Consider the following 20,885-nt stretch of genomic DNA (forward strand, 5'->3'; position numbering starts at 1 on the left):
AATTCCACAATCACAGGGGAAATGTATTATGGCTTATTCTTAAGGAAACAACATTGAAGGAGAAGTTCAGAAACAAGACAGTCATAGGAAGAGCAGAAAGGAGATTGAGAATGTGACAGAGAGAAGAAAACATTCTGTTTATGTCTGGTGAGAGACTGAGCTCTTACACAATTAAATATACACTGGCTATACCAAACATTAGGAACAACTTCCTGATATTGAGTTGCACTCCCCCTTTTGCTCTCAGAACAGCCTCAATTCGTCGGGGCATTCCTCTACAAGTTGTCAAAAGCGTTCCACAGGGATGTTGGCCCATGTTGACTCCAATGCTTCCCCCAGTTGTATCAAGTAGGCTGGATGTTCTTTGGGTGGTGGACCATTCTTGATACACATGGGAAACTTTTGAGTGTGGAAAAACCCAGCAGCGTTGCAGTTCTTGACACAAACCAGTGCGCCTGGCTCCTATTGCCATAACCCATTCAAAGGCACGTAAATATTTTGACTTGCCCATTCACCCTCTGAATGGCACACAATCCATGTCACAATTGTCTCAAGGCTTAAAAATCATTCTTTAACCGATCTCCTCCCCTTCATCTACACTGATTGAAGTGGATTTAACAAGTGACATCAATAAGGAATCATAGCTTTCACCTGGATTCACCTGATCAGTCTATGTCATGGACGTAGAGTTGAAGTCGGAAGTTTACATACACCTTAGCCAAATACATTCAAACTCAGTTTTTCACAATTCCTGACATTTAATCACAGTAAAAATTCCCTGTCTTAGGTCAGTTAGGATCACCACTTTATTTTAGAATGTGAAATGGCAGAATAATAGTTGAGAGAATTATTTATTTCAGCTTTTATTTCTTTCATCACATTCCCAGTGGGTCAGATGTTTACATACACTCAATTAGTATTTGGTAGCATTGCCTTTAAATTGTTTAATTTGGGTCAAACGTTTCAGGTAGCCTTCCACAAGCTTCCCTCAATAAGTTGGGTGAATTTTGGCCAATTCCTCCTGACAGAGCTGGTGTAACTGAGTCAGGTTTGTAGACCTCCTTGCTCGCACACACTTTTTCAGTTCTGCCTGACAAATTTTCTATAGGGTTGAGGTCAGGGCTTTGTGATGGCCACTCCAATACCTTGATTTTGTTGTCCTTAAGCCATTTTGCCACAACTTTTTAAGTATGCCTGGGGTCATTGTCCATTTGAAAGACCTATTTGCGACCAAGCTTTAACTTCCTGAATGATGTCTTGAGATGTTGCTTCAATATATCCACATAATTTTCCTTCCACATGATGCCATCTACTTTGTGAAGTGCACCAGTCCCTCCTGCAGCAAAGCACCCCCACAACGTGATGCTGCCAGCCCTGTACTTCACGGTTGGGATGTTGTTCTTTGGCTTGCAAGCCTCCCCCTTTTCCCTCCAAACATAACAATGGCCATGATGGCCAAACAGTTCTATTTTTGTTCCATCAGACCAGAGGACATTTCTCCAAAAAGTACGATCTTTGGCCCCATGTGCAGTTGCAAACAGTAGTCTGGCTTTTTTATGGCGGTTTTGGAGCAGTGGCTTCTTCCTTGCTGAGCAGCCTTTCAGGTTATGTCGATATAGGACTCGTTTTACTGTGGATATAGATACTTTTGTACCCATTTCCTCCAGCATCTTCACAAGGTCCTTTGCTGTTGTTCTGGGATTGATTTGCACTTTCGCACCAAAGCACGTTAATCTCAAGGAGACAGAATGTGTCTCCTTCCTGAGCGGTATGACAGCTGCGTGGTCCCATGGTGTTTATACTTGCGTACTATTGTTTGTACAAATGAACGTGGTACCTTCAGGTGTTTGGAAATTGCCCCCGAGGAGAAACCAGACTTGTGGAGGTCTACAATTTTTTTTCTGAGGTCTTGGCTGATTTCTTTAGATTGTTCCATGATGTCAAGCAAAGAGGCACTGAGTTTGAAGGTAGGCCTTGAAATACATCCACAGGTACACCTCCAATTGACTCAAAGGATGTCAATTAGCCTATCAGAAGCTTCTAAAGCCATTACATCATTTTCTGGAATTTTCCAAGCTGTTTAAAGGCACAGTCAACTTAATGTATGTAAACTTCTGACCCACTGGAATTGTGATACAGTGAATTATAAATGAAATAATCTGTCTGTAAACAATTGTTTGAAAAATTACTTGTGTCATGCACAAAGTAGATGTCCTAACCGACTTGCCAAAACTATAGTTTGTTAACAAGAAATTTGTGGAGTGGTTGAAAAATGAGTTTTAATGACTCCAACATAAGTGTATGTAAACTTCCGACTTCAACTGTATACAGTATTAAGCTCTTGAAACTCACGTATGTCTCCCAACACAGAGTTCAAACATTCATCAGACACCTTAACAAAGAGCATCACCAGCCTGAACACCCACTTGTGGCCAAGAAACTCATTATTGTTCCATTCACATAACTAGAGGCCAGAGATACAATGCTGACTGACTGAGGGGATCGAATAACATGGCTTCTATACTGAAGAGAAATCTAATTAACTCAACAAATGAACTGATGGCATAACACTCTATTGAGCCCATCTGAAGTGCTCAATGGCTCTACTCATCTTACGAGGAGCTATATTCATATATTCATTAGCATGTTCATTTAAACTGCCGTTACTGCAGTAGTGCAGACACTGAGCCCCGCTAACTAAACACTAACTACAACCTCTTGCATAGTCAACTATGAAAGAGGTATTGAGACTGACACATAACCATATAATGTCTTCCTGCTTAAATGAGTCACCAGAAGAGGCACTGTATGTGTCTGTGTACTGGCAATGTTATCAAAGACACATCCATATCACAAGGAAAACATAAGCCATTGTGGTAAATAATGCTTTGGTCATTTATTTTTTCTAACACACCTCTTTGATACAACATTCAAACTTGAAAACATGATGAACACCACTGAATCATTCACAGTTAATTAGGCCTACTCCTTATTGGAATTGTGGGAGTCTAAATGCTGTATACATTGATATGCTGCATCACAATACTGCTGGTTAGGATACTGTGATATTATCTACTACAATGTTTGGGATAGAATTACAGCTCAAAACTATTTCAGGGTTTCAACAGGAAGTGTCTATTCAACTAGCCAAAGTTAACATATGCTGTTTGTATTATGCAGTTACTAGGGTTTAGGATTTTATTTGGATTCTTATTATTTTTATTTTATTTAACCTTTATTTAACCAGGAAGGGCTCATTGAGATTTGAAATCTCTTTTTCAAAAGCGTCCTGGCCAAGATAGGCAGCACCAAGTCATTACACAATTAGACAGACGACATGAAAAACTACAGGTACTAAAAACAAACACAGAATTCACAGGAGTATAACAAAATCATAAAACAGCAAATTAAGAACATTGACAGGTCAGGGAATCAGCCTCAATCGGGACAAGTTCTGATGCAAAAGCAGCAGCTACTCTCCCTGGAGTCCACACAAAAGCACAAAACATGACATAATACAGAACCTTAATAGACAACAACAGCTCAAGGACAGAACTACATACATTTTAAATATACTAGCAAGCACAAAACCTAAGCAAACTGCAATCATACATTATTTTGTGCCTCTTTGGTCCATTCATGCATTGTTATTTGTATCATCAAGTGTGTTTGTGAAATAGTTGAGAAACTTGGTGATCAAGACCTCCAAACACACAGTTTCAATCTAAAGCAAAGGTGGGCCTATTTCCGAAACAAAGTATCCTTTTGAAAGCCCAATGTCATGTCTTTCCGTTTCTGTCTCTCTCCCATTTCCCTTTAAATGCAGTTTTATTTGCTTTCCCAAATGCCCAGATTTTTTTTTTCAGACTGTGGATATATACAAGTGGCAATGGCAGGCCACTCAGCTGTCCTGTATAGACCTCCAACAGAACTTCAAACCAAAGTGAAATCAGATTTTAAATTGCTTTTCTTTGGCTTTTTCAGAGAATGAAATGAAATTTTATTCCTGTTTGATGAGAGCACAAGAAGTGTGGAGGTATTTTCAGGGCTTTAAATCTCCTTTCTCACTTATGCCAGAATAGCTCCTCACGTCAGTTCAACACATAAATAAAAATAAGGGCAACAATTTCACTGACAGGGGCCAGGTGAAAATAATGTGCCAAATAAAATAATGAGCAATACGACTCTGTCACATAGGCTACATTAGATAAAAATAAAATAAATAGGGCAACTAAACTGTGAACTAACAATTGCTGGTCTCGTTAGAGAACATGAGGGCGAAATGGATTTAAAAAACACAGACCTAGTTATATTTTACATTGCTAATTTAGCCAATGACTACTACTCTGAGTTTGTATAGTCAATTATAGTCTCAATTGCACTTTGCGATTTAACTACATGAACACTTGGGAAATGTAATGAAAAAAACACACACTGCAAATGCCATTTGTTATACATTGCTCTTGATGACCTGCAGCTGATATTCAGAACACGTGCGTTGGTGTGAATATTCAACATTTCATTGAGAATCTCATTATCATGCATGTAAATAATGAAAGGTCTGAGCGGCATAATTAAGCCAGCAGTTAAACACTGATTCCTGATATAATTGCGATTGCAAAAAAAACACATACATACACACAGAAAATCTTTCCAATTACACTGCGCCAATATACACAAAGCAAACAAATGTGAATCAGAAACGATAATTGAGAGCAGCGATGAATTAAATGGATACGGATAATGATCACGGCGCTCTAATTAACAGTGGCTGTAGCAGGATCCGAAGGCTGTAAGTACAGTATAGCCTAGCGAGTGACAGTCCAATCCATGGGCACACACAGCACGGATACAGAGAAGCAAAGCCAATATTCCCACGGAAGAGTCTTCTGTCCTTCCCATACTGAGATCTGATCACTGCAATAGAGAATCCTGCACTGCCTGGAGTCAAGGTGACACACTCTGTGTGAGTGTTTGAGCTGTATACCAGAAAGCCATCACACACTCACAGACACACACACACACACTGCGGTGCCTGCACCATCTCTGAACTCTACAATGCTTAGCTGCTACCAGGAAAGCAGAGAGGAGTAGGCAGCAGATGCCCCTGGGCTCAGTGGGAAGCGGGCACACTGGTCCTGTGTGTGACGGGGTTTCTGTCCTGGCACACATACACACAGCGTCCCCAGCTGCCATCCATCCGTGTGTGGGACACATACAAAGAGAGAAAAAGCCACCAAGTCACCAGCAAGAAGACGAGGACAAAAAAAGAGGTCTGGAGGCCCTGAGGAGAAAAGTATTTTTCAAACACAGGGAAACCGTCCAAGTTTTGTCTCTCTCCGCCCAACACCGTAGTGCAGAAGTGGGCGTGTTTTTCTCCAACGCATGTCGTCTGTGGCTTTCTGTCTCTTCAACAATGTGGTATTGTCACTTCAGACATTAGCCACAGATCAAGTATGCAAAACAGGCTGGTGATTACAATAAGCCGGGGTGAGGAAGAAAAACAGGGACAGAAGCCTGAGGAGGAAAAGGCTCAAATAAAACAGTTGTGGTTCAGATCAGACAACATGGATGCTTCCGGGTTTTCTCCTAGTTCTGGTCCGGGTTGTAGCAGCGCTAAGGTGAGGAGGACTTGGCTGGGCTGGGTTGACATGTTGCAGCCCCGGGTACTGGAGGCTGTGTGGAGGGGAGCCCACACACATGCCTTCAGATGCAGCCTCTCTCTCCCTCTTCTCTCCTCTCCATCCCGGCCGGCGCTGTTCTGCCTTCTTCAGACTGACTCCTGAGGAAACCCTCCAGATGAGGATTAGCTACCAGCTCCTGTGACGGGCAGAAATCTCAACTCCAAAAGCTGGCATCAAAGAAAAGCCAGAAGAGGCAGGACCATATTCTCTCGCAAAGACAAAACAAAAGTCAAAAAGCACAGGGGCTCCCCAGCACCCGGCCCACATTAGTGTCCCATAATTTATTATAGAAAATGTGCTTCTGCTACTGTTCCTTTGTAAAGGGGGTTTATGTGCCCCTCTCACCATGTCTTCCATCACACCAACCCTCCCCTTCCCTTCCTTAGCCTGCCTCCTTATCCCCCATCAGTCTGCCAGCCATGGTACACACAGCCACCAACCCTTTTGTGAGAACAGAGTGTGTGCTTGTTTTGTATGGGTATGGTGTGTGTGTGTGTGTGTGTGTGTGTGTGTGTGTGTGTGTGTGTCTGTGCCAGCCTGGAGAGGAGGGGAGAAGAGAGGGTGTAGAACAAAAATATCCTCTTTGTAAGTTATGGGAACACTGAGACAGACGCAGGAGCTCATAAATTATACGCTTCATTTGCATATTCCTGGCGTAAGACATTATGCAAATTGTGTTTAATTTGCATAATGGATGCCTCTTGTTGCCTCATGCTCCTTTTTATTTAATAATGGAGAAAAAAAACTAAAGGGTGTGAAAGAGGAGAGAATAGCGTGTTTCAGCCATGTGGAGTGGTGTGCCAGCGCACCGTCTCACCATCCTATCGCAGCCTCCCCAAAACGCCAGCGCCAGATGGAGCCGCTGCGAGGGATCTCGCCGCCCCACCAAAAGACAGAACAGGGAGATCGCAGGGAAAAGAGTCAACACTAAGAACATCAGCAATTAAACAGCTTACGACCAGACACATATCAAATCTAAACACAGGCAGGGAGAGAGGGGAATGATAGACTACAGGAGCTAGCCTACTGTATATCCTGAGGCACCTGGTAACCTGGCGTGTGTGTGTGTGTGTGTGTGTGTGTGTGTGTGTGTGTGTGTGTGTGTGTGTGTGTGTGTGTGTGTGTGTGTGTGTGTGTGTGTGTGAGAGAGAGAGAAAGTGTTGCTGTGTCTTAATGAGTCTGTTCTACCTTGACTATTAATGCGAGCAGCAGCCTGGCTAATTAACGGCACTTGGCAGACCCCTTTCAGAGGGAGGGGGGTCATATTATTTAATAATTACAACCCGCTCGTCTCTCGTTTTTAACCTCATCAGCTCCGTTCAGAACGACCAGAAAAAAATTAAAGACAGAAAGCGGTGTGGCCAAGATAATTACCTAATCAAATATGACAGACATAGCTAATTCAGGCTAATTCTCAGCGAGGCTCCCCGAAACCGCTAACGACAAGAGAGAAAAGATAATTACCGCACGGTACATAAGGAGCGCTATTAGAAAAACGACCAAAAACATGGCAATTTATTTACAACTTTGATTCGTTATCCATTTAATCCTCGAAGTTCATTAAAAAAAATGGGAAAAAGCTAAACAGATGGTCATAGAAAAGAGTGGAAAGGCAAGACAGGACAGGAGAGTTGGTATCTGCTGGTGTGAAAGTGTGTTTAGTTTAGAGACAGAAAGAGAGAGAGGGACGGAGAGGGTGGAGAGAGAGAGGGAGGGTGAAAAAGGGAGGAGAAGGGTGGATAGAAAAAGGGGTGGGAGGTGGTTGCAGGAGGACTTTGATTATTTATAACAAAATGCCATTGCAACATCCTGCGGTGGGATCAGACAGCAAAACGTCAACTGCGATCAGCTATAGTCCAATAAGCAGCCTGAGATCCTTCCCAGTGTACAGTGGGGTAGGGGCACTGCTCACTCACGTCTATAACACTACACTACACCAGAGCTGCTGGCTGCAGGGCTGGCTATCTCTCTGCTCCAATACTAGCACCAGCCAACTTGGAGGCTAGCTAGGGCAAGGTAGAGGCACAGACGGTGCCAGGCAGAAGGGGGCGCGGGGCGCGACACAGCTAGCCAGCCTATGGGAGATGTTAAGAGCAATTAATCAGCTTTTAGAGTCGATTAACCCGTATGTTAATTAATGTCAAGCCTATAGAACAAAAGGGGGATTCGGGCGGAGAAGGAGGGGAGGGTAAGAGAGGGAGAGACAGAAGAGAGAGGGTGGGCGAGCGAGAGAAACAAGCAGCGAATGCAGATGATGGCAGAGAGAAGCTGGCACAGTGCCATCCATTCAGTGGTAACGCCAGGGCGGACTCGCATTCGCTCTCAGGGGTAGGCGGCTAGATGTAGACAGGGAGACGAAAAGACCCCCGCCTGATTTGGTAGCTAGTGCCACGCCAGGGGTGGGACTATATTGGGGAGGGTGGGTGTTTTACAAATAGTAGAAGTTAGAGTGCGGATGGGGTTCTGGAGCCAAGGCTCAACGTCAAGTCAGCGCCACCGCAGAGGAGAAGAGGACATCTGCTGCCCCGGTTTACAGAAGAAAGGAGCCTTCAGACGACAGGAAGAGAAGAGCGGCGCACCTGGAGGAATTTCCGGCGACACCTTGGGGGTTGGGATGGAGCGCTTGGCATAGCATGGTGGCAAGGAGTGGGGGGAGGAGGTATCGGTTTGAAAACAAAAATCAAAAGACGATAGGTGGCCCACAGAGCAGGATGCCAGGGGGCTAGCGAAGGAGCCAGGGACCAGGAGAGATGAAGGAAATGGGCTCTGCCACAAGGGACTGGAGGGGGAAGTGGACATTTGAGAACAACCAACACAGAGAAACTTGCAGCTTGTGGTGTTGTCCTAGAGATGACTGGGGGGTGGGACAAAAAGAAGCGCCTCCCTCTCTCTCTCTCTCTTGCTCTCCCTTCTCAAGTACAGCCCCTGTGCCAGGAAACCAACCAGCCAGCCAGGCAGCGTACGCCATGCCAACCTGCTCATCGGCAGTCGCGGCGCACCCTAGGAAAACACAGGCGATGAAGAGGCACCATGTCTATCTGGAAGGTGGCGTTCACGGATTTGTGGGAAAGTCACCGCTTCTGAGGATGTCCGGGGAGCGGCGGTGAGTCGGTACCCACGATCTTCGAGAGGTGTACCAGCGGGAACGCGGTGGCATCTGTCGCGGAAAAATGGAAGGGGGCGAGAAATGGTACACAACGATCAAGAGCAAATCAACACGATTGGGCACCCGTCACGGGTCGCTTGGCAAAGATACAGAAAGCCAAGTGCAAACAAAGACGATCAAGTGCTTCAAATGACTAATTAGAACAACAAAAGTTTGCTCTGTTAATTAGCGCGACGGACAAAATGAAAGGAACGGGAAAGATTACAAACAAAACAAAAGCGGCAAGCTGTTCTGTGGGGAGGGTGTGAAGCGGGTGTTTTTTTTTTGCCAACCCCCCCCCCCACACCATTTTCCTCCAGCTCTCATCAAGGCGGCTGGCAGGCACTGCAGTGAGGAATGTCTACCATGGGCACTGCTGCCTGCCTCCCTGCCGCAGATGCTGCCAACCTGCCAATCGCCTGCCTGCCTGCCACAAGAGAGGAGGGAGGAAGAAAGGACCTGAGGGACTGTGCCAAGGTCTCAACAGCAGCTGTTTACAAAGACACAAACACAAAAATAAAAAAAACTGCAAACATGAGGATGCATACTAATGAACCGCCAACACAAATTATAATCAGCGGCCAGACAGGAATTCATTTACTTTTCTCTCCGCGTTCGTTTAAATTGTACTTTTTGTTTTTCGCCAAAGAAAAACTTATCGCGCATCATGGTTTCCTCCAGGTGTGTGGGATTTATGCGTGACAGGAATAACTTCTTGAGAAAAGTAAAAAAAGAAAAGGCAAAAACAGAAAGAATGAAAATCTACTTCAGCAGCAAGCAAAGCTATGCCAGAGAGGCAGGCAGGCGTGTGTGTGTGTGTGTGTGTGTGTGTGTGTGTGTGTGATTTATCTACATTCACAGCAATCACCAGGGAGATGAATGGCTCAGGCTGTAGGCTCTATACAGCATCCACCAGTATGGGAACCAGACTGAGGCGAGGGGGATGCCACACAGACAACAGACATGCTGGAACTCAGTGGAGGGGGCAGGGGCACAGGAGGCAGGGGGACAGGAGCAGCAGCCCCGGCCGCAGACACACACACTGGTGAGGTGGGGAGGAGATACCCTACCCTACCCCAGCCGGCCTGCAACTCTGCCAGGCGGGGGCAGGGGGGCCTTGAGAACACTTTTGGCACCCCCTCACCCACGCTTTTTAGTTTGCCCCCTCCTTGCCAACCAACCAAAGGAACAACCAAACTCCACCCTTCCAGTGTTTTTATTGGCGTAAAGTGGAAGGGGTAAACTATGAGGAACAGATGCAGATGGGGTACCAACCAGTTCGGGTCGCGGGTCTTGGTACTTACGGGGTCCGGAGGAACGTTGCCGTGGTTCCCGCGAGGTCCACTGGCATCGGGCACAGAGCCAAGGATAGGCGCCGCTGCAAACAGACAGATTGGAGGGTTTCGTTAAGTTCACTAATTGCACCGGAATAATTACAACATTTAGCGAGGAAGAAATCAACATCAGCCATCACAAATGGATATACCAAACTTTTTTTTCCCCTCTTGTTGGATTTTTGTTGGACAACAGGGCACGGTTGTGGAATATGAATAATTGAAGAAGCCATCCAAAGGGAGGGATTATAAGATCTTTGTGCTTCCTACACTGTCTTGGCATACACCACCAAGATGTCAGAGCCAGGCTGCCACCAGTAAGGATAGGCTGGTATGGATGGTGGCATCTTTTTGGGCATCTAAGCCGCGGTCGCTTAAACCGCGATCCAAATACACACAATTAACGGTTTAATTCGTAATTCTGTTGTGTTTTTTCCCGTAACCTTCACGGCGGAACGCGTGTGGATATTATAATCTTTCGGAGCTAATGAGGTTTGGATGATCGGCCTTTTATTTAATTCCATGGGGGATGTTAATTGCGCCACGTCTTCATTACACAAATGGATTACCAAAAAATGAGAGCTCGCAGCAGAGCAGGAGGGAGAAAGGGGGGAAATTGAGAGAGAGATTGAGAAAGGGGGGATATTTTCCTTCCTTCTTTAATAAGACAGCATTCAAATAATGCAACACTACTCAGAGAAAAGCTCCTGCAATGCTTGGCAATGCTAGTCTCTTCAAGTGCTATCCTGGAAAACCTGGTCTCTGCCTCCTCTCCTTTCCTCTCTGCTCTCTACAGCTCCAGTCCTCAGCTCTGGGGACTTTGCCTTCACTTCTCTGGATGTGGATCTTACAAAACAGGAGTGAGAAAATACCCTGCCTGGAATTTAATTTCTCTCAATTGGATATTATTAGTGTTCTCCTATAATGAGTATTGAGCTTTGTTCCAGTGGTGTCTGTCGTTGGCGCCGGGCGAAGCGGAATGGAGAGGAGACAACAGACACTGTGGCGGGCACTGGCTAATGTCCTCTGTGCTTAATCATCCTTCAGCAGAATGGTTTTATGCATATTTCATTTGCATATCATTAAATCGCTAAGGCACATTGGCAACTGGCAGCAGAGAGCGAGGGAGTGGAAATGGAGGAGCCCAAAGTGTAAAAAAAAGGAAAGAGCGACTCATTATGCGATGGCAATCTTCAAAGCCGTGCGCCTGCTTTCCGGCAACCTGCCAATTCGTTTTAATTCAACGTTAATTAAAAAAGTGGGCGCGCTCAACCTTTCCAACTCGGATTAATTGAGTGTCTTCCAATCTGCGCAGCAAGGACTCGTCATACATACAGTATGTGCGTGTGTGTATGTAAATGATGTGGATATCTATGGTTATAGTCAATTATTACAGGACGATTTGGGAAAAAATGTAATCCCTCTAATTACAACACCTTGTCACAGAATGGGTTTTCCCACCCTATTTTTTCGCAGAAGACTTAGCGGAGAACAAATCGCAAATATGTTTTCTGTGATCTCTGGATATGATTAATACAACAAAATCATGTTGATGAGGAAGCGGGCATTTTGCTCTTAATTATGTTTGACCTGCCGTAATGGTTTAACATTCTCTACTTGGCAAGGCGGCAAGCTGCTGCTGGCAGCGGGCGGGCAGCGCCAGCGGGTCGGGGTGTGGGATCAGGGGAGCTGAAACCTGGTGACTCGCGGCACAGGGATAGGCATGGGAATCGCTGGGGGCATTCTGTCGCAAACCTTCACCATGATGTCGCTGGGAAAAGACAAAACCAACCGCCCACACATGCTAACCCCCCCGATCTGAAAAATAAATGTTGTGTAATTTATGCGCAAATTAATATGCTTGCCTGGACTCTGATTGCCTGTATTAAATCATTACAGGCGATTAATCCATTGTTTCTGATTCCAGAATGTCCCCTCCTCCCACCCCCTCTCTCTGGCGCACTGTCCTTTTGTGATGGGACACAAGGGGTGCATTGTTGTCTCCCAAGACACACACACACACACACACACACACACACACACACACACACACACCCCACACTATTAATTAAGGCGTACAGATTGTGGACCGTTTCTGTCTCCCCCCACCGTCTGTTTCAGTTCAACATAAAACCAATCGTGGGACTTTGTTAAAGATGTTTATTTGTATTTGTTTTTCTTTCACACACTCTCCTGTCAATTTTCAATATGATAATCAATTTAAAAAATATATATATATTTATTTATTGAATTGATTTATTAAAAAAATATATAAACAAGGATTTTTTTCCATCATAAATCCAGTTAAAGTTACTAAGAATGTTGAGGCCTTTAAAACCCAAATAAAGGAGGATCTGATCTTCGCTGTGTCGTTTAATTGAAAAGAAAAAAGAAACGGCGTAACTCCAGGTAAAATAAGCCCTGTGCAGAGAGAGCAGCGCCCGCCTGGCTCGGCTAATTGTGGATGCCCAAACTTCCAGACTTCCTGGCTAGGTCCGTCCCCTTGCGAGGCAAATCCCCTCAGGCCATATGCAGGAATATTCAAATGAAGCTTCACACGCCGCACAATTAGCATTGTTTAGTAATTTGAGTAATGAGAGCCGGAGGGGTAGCGTGGGCGGAGGGGCGGTACGGCAGGGAGCAGGCTGGCAGGAGAAGCCCGGCACAGCATAGCAGGTATCAGCCTGGCGCTCTGCAGCCGCAGCACATGCAGATGTCGCTGTAGTTCTTCCAAAAGCTTTCCACCAGCCAGCCAAGAGGGAGGGGAGGTAACGAGGTTCTCGTTTGGCATCGCACACACCTCCGCCGTATGTTTGAAGGAGTCATGAGTGTGTGTGAGGGGGAGTGTGTGTGATGGGGGAGTTTTTAGGAACGAGGCTTGCAGCCGGGGGTGGAGGAGTTAAGATGGGTGAGGGTGGGGCTGATGGGTAAGGGATAGGGGATCCCTGTATGGAGGAATGTGGACATAAATAATAGTAGTGAAACATGGACAAGGTAAAGCCGAACCGACAGGATGACTGTGTGCTACTGAGCGTGTCACATGGTGTAGGTATTATGCAGAGTGCTCATATTAATATGCATAAGGGGCCTCTTTATTATGCAGCAGGGCGCACCCCTTACCGCACTTACTAGTCCTTCCATTTCATCATTTGGGAGTCACACTGGAAACCCACCTGAGTGGCGCAGCGGTCTAAGGCACTGCATCTCAGTGCTAGAGGCGTCACTACAGACCCTGGTTCGATCCCGGGCTGTATCACAACGGGCCATGATCGGGAGTCCCATAGGGCGGCGCACAATTGGCCCAGCGTCGTCCGGGTTAGGGGAGGGTTTGGCCGGGGTAGGCCGTCATTGTAAAATAAGAACTTGTTCTTAACTAACTTGACTAGTTTAAATAAAGGTACAAAAATAAAAAGTGAGGTGGTACGGTCCAGATTTCATGAGACTGGTTTCCCTGGCAAACAACATCAAACAAAACAAAACAAGCAGCCTCATGGGACCCCATGAAATATGGAACAATAACCCATGAGAAAAACTGACAGACAGAAAAGCCTTCTTACACAGGGGGATGGCACATACAGCCTGGCACAAGAAGCCAGTGTAGTCACCATGGTGGGTGCAGAATGATGGGGTAGTGCCAGCGGCTGGCAGGCAGGGTTTGGGGAGCTTTTAGTCATTCTACCCTCCAACACCACTTGACCTTGAGAGAGAAGGTTATCTTGCTGTAAAAGTAGAGCCACTTTCCTCTGTACAGTGGCAAGAAAAAGTATGTGAACCCTTTTGAAATACCTGGATTTCTGCATAAATTGGTCATAAAATTTGATCTGATCTTCATCTAATTCACAACAATAGACACAGTCTGCTTAAACTAATAACACACAAACAATTATACGTTTTCATGTCTTTACTGAACACACCATGTAAACATTCACAGTGCAGCCTGGGAAAAGTATGTGAACTCTTGGATTAATAACTGGTTGACCCTCCTTTGGCAGCAATAACCTCAACAAAATGTTTTCTGTAGTTGCGGATCAGACCTGTCAGGAGGAATTTTGGACCATTCCTCTTTACAAAACTGTTTCAGTTCAGCAATATTCTTGGGATGTCTGGTGTGAACTGCTCTCGAGGTCAAGCTACAGCATCTCAATCGGGTTGAGGTCAGGACTCTGACTAGGCCACTCCAGAAGGCGTATTTTCTTCTGTTGAAGCCATTCTGTTGTTGATTTACTTCTGTGTTTTGGGTCGTTTCCCTGTTGCATCACCCAACTTCTGTTGAACTTCAAATGGCAGACAGATAGCCTAACATTATCCTGCAAAATGTCTTGATAAACATGGGAATTAATTTTTCCACCTATGATAGCAAGCTGTCCAGGTCCTGAGGCAGCCCCAAACCATGATGCTCCCTCCACCATACTTTACAGTTGGGATGAGGTTTTGATGTTGATGTGCTGTGCCTTTTATTCTCCACACATATTGTGTGTTCCTTCCAAACAACTCAACTGTAGTTTCATCTGTCCACAGAATATTTTTCCAGTAGCGCTGTGGAACATCCAGGTGCACTTTTGCAAACTTCAGACGTGCAGCAATGTTTTTTTGGACAGCAGTGGCTTCTTCCATGGTGTCCTCCCATGAACACCAATCTTGTTTAGTGTTTTACATATCGTAGACTCGTCAACAGAGATGTTAGCATGTTCCAGAGATTTCTGTAAGTCTTTAGCTGACACTCTAGGATTCTTCTTAACCTCATTGAGCATTCTGCGCTGTGCTCTTGCAGTCATCTTTGCAGGACAGCCAGGAGAGTAGCAACAGTGCTGAACTTTCTCCATTTATAGACAATTTGTCTTACCGTGGACTGATGAACATCAAGGCTTTTAGAGATACTTTGGTAACCCTTTACAGCTTTATGCAAGTCAACAATTCTTCATCTTAGGTCTTCTGAGATCTCTTTTGTTCGAGGCATGGTTCACATCAGGCAATGCTTCTCGTGAATAGCAAACTCAAATTTTGTGAATGTTTTTTATAGGGCAAGGCAGCTCTAACCAACATCTCCAATCTCATCTCATTGATTGGACTCCAGGTTAGCTGACTCCTGACTCCAATTAGCTTTTGGAGAAGTCATTAGCATAGGGGTTCAAATACTTTTTCCAACCTACACTGTGAATGTTTAAATTATGTATTCAATATAGACAAGAAAAAAACAATAATTTGTGTGTAATTAGTTTAAGCACACTATGTTTGTCAATTGTTGTGACTTAGATGAAGATCAGATCACATTTGATGACCAATTTATGCAGAAATCCAGGTAATTCCAAAGGGTTCACATACTTTTTCTTGCCACTGTACCCCCAGAGCAGAGCAGCCAGTCCCCCTAGGTCATTAGTCGCCTGCTGCAGCACAGAGAGGCCAGGCATGGCACAGTGCATGTGGAGGGGGACAGAGACACTACAGCCTGGTTTCAGTGGTACACATATACTGTACCAAACTTCAGATGAAAAGTCTAGAAGATTCTATCATTGGTAAATAACTTAGTTAGCGGATGACCTGTGTTCACCTGGGATGTGGCCAAAGTGACCAGAGAGACATACTGCTGCAGAGAGACATACTGCTGCAGAGAGACATACTGCTGCAGAGAGACATACTGCTGCAGAGAGACATACTGCTGCCTGGTCACTTCAAATACAACTATCAGATGACGTCACCTATGATGAAGAGTAGTTTCCTCCTCCTCTACCAGATTTAATGTAGCCTAATAAACTATGTATTCATGAATGAAATAACCATTATATATGAAACATGGGTAGGCAGGCATAGTCCCTAAATAGCCTAGCTATCACGTGCTTAAATCCATCCAGTGCACTATTGTTCCATTGTGAATAGGGTTGACACACTGACACCTAAAGCACATTTCAGGTGACTAGCACCGTGGGGCTCATCACCGTGTGTAGCCCAGTCACCAGCCACAGAGGTTTACAGCCTCAAGGCCTCTACAGTAAACGTACAGCTGCATATCTCGGTGCTACCATTAAAGAAGTGACAATGTGACTATTTCCTCCCAGTGACTGATGACCCTACACAACCAGACAGGCCTTCTCAGGTATCAGGCTCTGTCCCTGGCTCAACACTGTTATTTCAGGACTCTTCTTCAGTCTAACCTTGTTCAACACTGTTAATAATGGCTGTAGAGGTTGTTGGGGTCAGTGGGCCTTAGCAGGGTATATTGTTACATGGTCAGTCTGCCTTACATCCAGGGGATTCCCCCCACAAAAACCCACAGCCTCTAGCCTCCTAGACCTGGATTTCCCAGAATACGTTGTGGGAATCATTGGGTCAGTCTCACTGTGTCACCGTCAGTAATTCACTGCTACCATTCACAGGGGCTGAAAGAGAAGTCGGTGGATATTAAAATAAGCAAATTAGCATGAGCATTAGGCAGCAGGTAAGCATGCTTGATGTTATTGAGTGAGAGTGTCTGCACCTCAAATAGACTGATACACTCAGATGCTCTCCAGCACAACCCAAAGAGCTCTCCACAACCCTCCTCCACCATGCCTGTAGTGTTAATACACACAGCTAAACGGAACTCCTGGTTTACTAACCACTCTCCTCTTCCCCTTCTCTTCTCCCTCATTTTCTCTCTGACTAATGAGTGTTCGTTAGGCCAAACAGGGGCACTGGAACCTCACCTAAACACTTCCACAGCAGCACCGCTTCACCTTGAAGCCTCTCACACAACGCCGCTCGGCTACGTGGAACGCTGCCTACTGTTAACTCTGCACCCCTGTGTGTGCTGCAGCTCAGGCCCAGCTGAGAGCTAACACTATCTCTTTAACCGCTGCCCAGTCCAGGCCTGCACATTAATTGGTTCCTGGTAATTCTATCAGATTAGTATTAATACGGTGTCACTGAGGCACTATCTCACTGGCTTAATATAAACTAGCGTGAAGGTCAACTGTCAATCATCCGGCACAATATGATAATGAGCCTTTAAAGTTGGGTAGAGGATGTTATTAGCATGACTGTCATAACCGCGGAGCTGCATAGGGGGGCATTTATAGATGAGTCTGGGGGGGTCTGATTCAGACTCCATTCCTCTGCTAGAACAGTATGAGAAATGATCCTGAAATGCATGTTGCATCCTCAATATCAACAGAGAGCAATAGATATCCCTGAACTGGGCCCTCATACAGTACAAGCTAGTCTTCATACTGGTTGTTGTAACTCGTACAGTAGACTATACCTTAGCTACATCTCAACTCCCCATCTGGTCTTAATGAGTGACTGGGAGGGAGGCCTAGTGAAAATGACCTTGGACTGGCAGGAGGTGGTGTACAGTAGTAGTCAGCTGACCATGGACGTGCTACAGAGCAGTGCTTACAGCAGAGTGGTTGTCAGAGAGGGATATAAATATAGACACCGTGACATCACTGCGTGACTATACTGGCTGGCCCCATGTGAAGCTGCTGCCTGCCCTCTTCACTGGGAATAGACTCCCCTGAGAGGAGCTGTACAGTACACACAGGCTGACTGAAGGGGAGGAAGAAAGGAGAGCCTGGGAGATGTACTACCTGAATGTCCATCCTCAGTCTGTGTGCCCAGTGAGAAGGTGACACAGAGAGTGAGTGAGTGAGTGAGTGAGTGAGTGAGTGAGTGAGTGAGTGAGTGAGTGAGTGAGTGAGTGAGTGAGTGAGTGTGTGTGTGTGAGTGTGTGAGTGTGTGAGTGTGTGAGTGTGGTGTGTGTGAGTGAGTGTGTGAGTGTGTGTGTGTGAGTGTGTGTGTGTGAGCTAAGAAGACAGCAGCTGGGAGGATATGAGAGGCCTGACATGGTCTCTGATCAGGCCTAAGAGAGAGAGCAAGGGAGAGAGAGAGAGAAACCGAGTGTCTGTGCTGAATCCCATAGGGCCTGAACCGGGCGGCTGGCAGGGGAGCCATTACACGCGTGTCTCTGACAGCTCACTCTCTCATTACAGCAGCAGGCTGCCTGTAGTTCCCATGCTGCTGCTGCTACTGTACCGTCTCATCTACCACTACTACTGTCTCCCTCCTATACATACTCATCATCACAGCTTCAGCCACCACTACTACTCCCACTGTCCACCACAGCTTTTACAACCACCACACCCCCCTGCCATGGATTCTACCATGGATTCTGTTTCTATGGTGTCTATTATCTCTCTCCGGTATACAGCTGCCACATAGAATCTACCTCGCCCCCCTGGCCAACCCCCTGGCTCATAGGCACACCTAGGCTACATCCTCCCATCATGGCTGTTTCAGTCCAAGGAAATGCTGATTCTACTTGGTCATTGACACCCAACAGCTGCCAGAGGCCCAGTGCAGCGCTGCATGCTGGCCAGCCAGAGTCCATCCCAGAGGTGAGCCTAACCCTGGCCTAATGGATCTACTGCAGCCCTGATCTAATAAGACCTAATAATTATGGAGTCCTGCTGAAATACTCAGCCGCTCAAACCGACACGGGGAACCACCCCAAGTTACGTGTTGCACAGAATTTACAGTTCTGTCAGGAGAACCCTGTCGGCCCAGAACTCCCCACCCATCCAAACGGCCTCAGAATGAGAATGAGATGAGAAAAAGGCAAGAGGTCCGCTCATAAGAATAGACTTAGGCTGGGAGATATATAGCAATATGACCTCTGCTGGCTGAGGTAAAAATTTGCTGCCTCCACAGTTTACTGCTAAAGGGCAATGACAGACTTAATTGGATCGAAAGAGACATTTCTTCAGGTTCTTTTGGCAAATCCCGCGGCTGAGGTTAGAGGAACTGCTCAAAAGAGGTAGCCAACTTAAACAAAGGCTCTCTGAGGCACACAGACCTGCATCTGTAGCTGTTTAAGCACTATACGCACGAGGCCCGGTTGGACACTGCTCGAATCATTCATACAAGGCCGCAGCGCAAATAAAACTAACATGTACTGCTCCGAGCTGTCGTCCGTCCAACCCAAACCTTTTTAAACTCGCCATTGTAATGAACAAAAAAAATCACTCGCATATAAAATTCCTCAATATAAAGCCAAACACCAAAGATAAAAAAACACACACAATCCCTACAGCTGTGGCAGCCTACGGGCGAGCCGTGTTGAACTTGTGAATCCGACCTAGAATAACACTTTCACGCCGCAGTGAAATATATGGCCATCTTTACTGGGAAACACAGCTTTTTACGGCAGTGTAGTCTACCTGACACCTGAGTGGGTGCGAGTGTGTGTGTGTGTGTGTGTGTGTGTGCCAGTAATGTCCTTCCTACTGCAGTGAATCATGTTCACATGCACTCATAAAGAGAGTAGTATAGCTGAGTGAAGCTGCAGTAACTTAGCTACAGTGGAGGAAAAAAGTATTTGATCCCCTGCTGATTTTGTACGTTTGCCCACTGATAAAGAAAGGATCAGTCTATAATTTTAATGGTAGGTTTATTTGAACAGTGAGAGACAGAATAACAACAAAAATATCCAGAAAAACACATGTCAAAAATGTTATAAATTGATTTGCATTTTAATGAGGGAAATAAGTATTTGACCCCCTCTCAATCAGAAAGTTTTCTGGCTCCAAGGTGTCTTTTATGCAGGTAACGAGCTGAGATTAGGAGCACACTCTTAAAGGGAGTGCTCCTAACCGCAGCTTGTTACCTGTAAAAAAGACACTTGTCCACAGAAGCAATCAATCAATCAGATTCCAAACTCTCCACCATGGCCAAGACCAAAGAGCTCTCCAAGGATGTCAGGGACAAGATTGTAGACCTACACAAGGCTGGAATGGGCTACAAGACCATTGCCAAGCAGCTTGGTGAGAAGGTGACAACATTTGGTGCAATTATTCGCAAATGGAAGAAACACAAAAGAACTGTCAATATCCCTCGGCCTGGGGCTCCATGCAAGATCTCACCTCGTGGAGTTGCAATGATCATGAGAAGGGTGAGGAATCAGCCCAGAACTACACGGGAGGATCTTGTCAATGATCTCAAGGCAGCTGGGACCATAGTCACCAAGAAAACAATTGGTAACACACTACGCCGTGAAGAACTGAAATCCTGCAGCGCCCACAAGGTCCCCCTGCTCAAGAAAGCACATATACATGCCCGTCTGAAGTTTGCCAATGAACATCTGAATGATTCAGAGGACAACTGGTGAAAGTGTTGTGGTCAGATGAGACCAAAATGGAGCTCTTTGGCATCAACTCGCCGTGTTTGGAGGAGGAGGAATGCTGCCTATGACCCCAAGAACACCATCTCCACCGTCAAACATGGAGGTGGAAACATTATGCTTTGGGGGTGTTTTTCTGCTAAGGGGACAGGACAACTTCACCGCATCAAAGGGACAATGGACGGGGCCATGTACCGTCAAATCTTGGGTGAGAACCTCCTTCCCTCAGCCAGGGCATTGAAAATGGGTGGTGGATGGGTATTCCAGCATGACAATGACCCAAAACACACGGCCAAGGCAACAAAGGAGTGGCTCAAGAAGAAGCACATTATGGTCCTGGAGTGGCCTAGCCAGTCTCCAGACCTTAATCCCATAGAAAATCTGTGGAGGGAGCTGAAGGTTCGAGTTGCCAAACGTCAGCCTCGAAACCTTAATGACTTGGAGAAGATCTGCAAAGAGGAGTGGGACAAAATCCCTCCTGAGATGTGTGCAAACCTGGTGGCCAACTACAAGAAATGTCTGACCTCTGTGATTGCCAACAAGGGTTTTGCCACCAAGTACTAAGTCATGTT

At 45.8% G+C, this 20,885-nt stretch overlaps 1 protein-coding gene across 5 annotated transcripts in view; it reads right to left on the reverse strand.

Annotated features, from left to right (window-relative positions):
• LOC106562084 (uncharacterized) overlaps nucleotides 1-20,885 on the reverse strand; it is a 205,556-nt gene that overhangs the window by 145,609 nt on the left and 39,062 nt on the right. For all 5 annotated transcript variants that reach the window (XM_045689148.2, XM_045689147.2, XM_045689149.2 and 2 more), the window contains exon 4: nucleotides 10,134-10,207. In XM_045689148.2, the coding sequence (XP_045545104.2) occupies nucleotides 10,134-10,207 (74 nt within the window). The remainder of the gene's footprint in view (nucleotides 1-10,133; nucleotides 10,208-20,885) is intronic.

Source organism: Salmo salar, chromosome 11 (genome assembly GCF_965601325.2).
Source record: "Salmo salar chromosome 11, fSalSal1, whole genome shotgun sequence".
Classification (NCBI taxonomy): domain Eukaryota; kingdom Metazoa; phylum Chordata; class Actinopteri; order Salmoniformes; family Salmonidae; genus Salmo; species Salmo salar.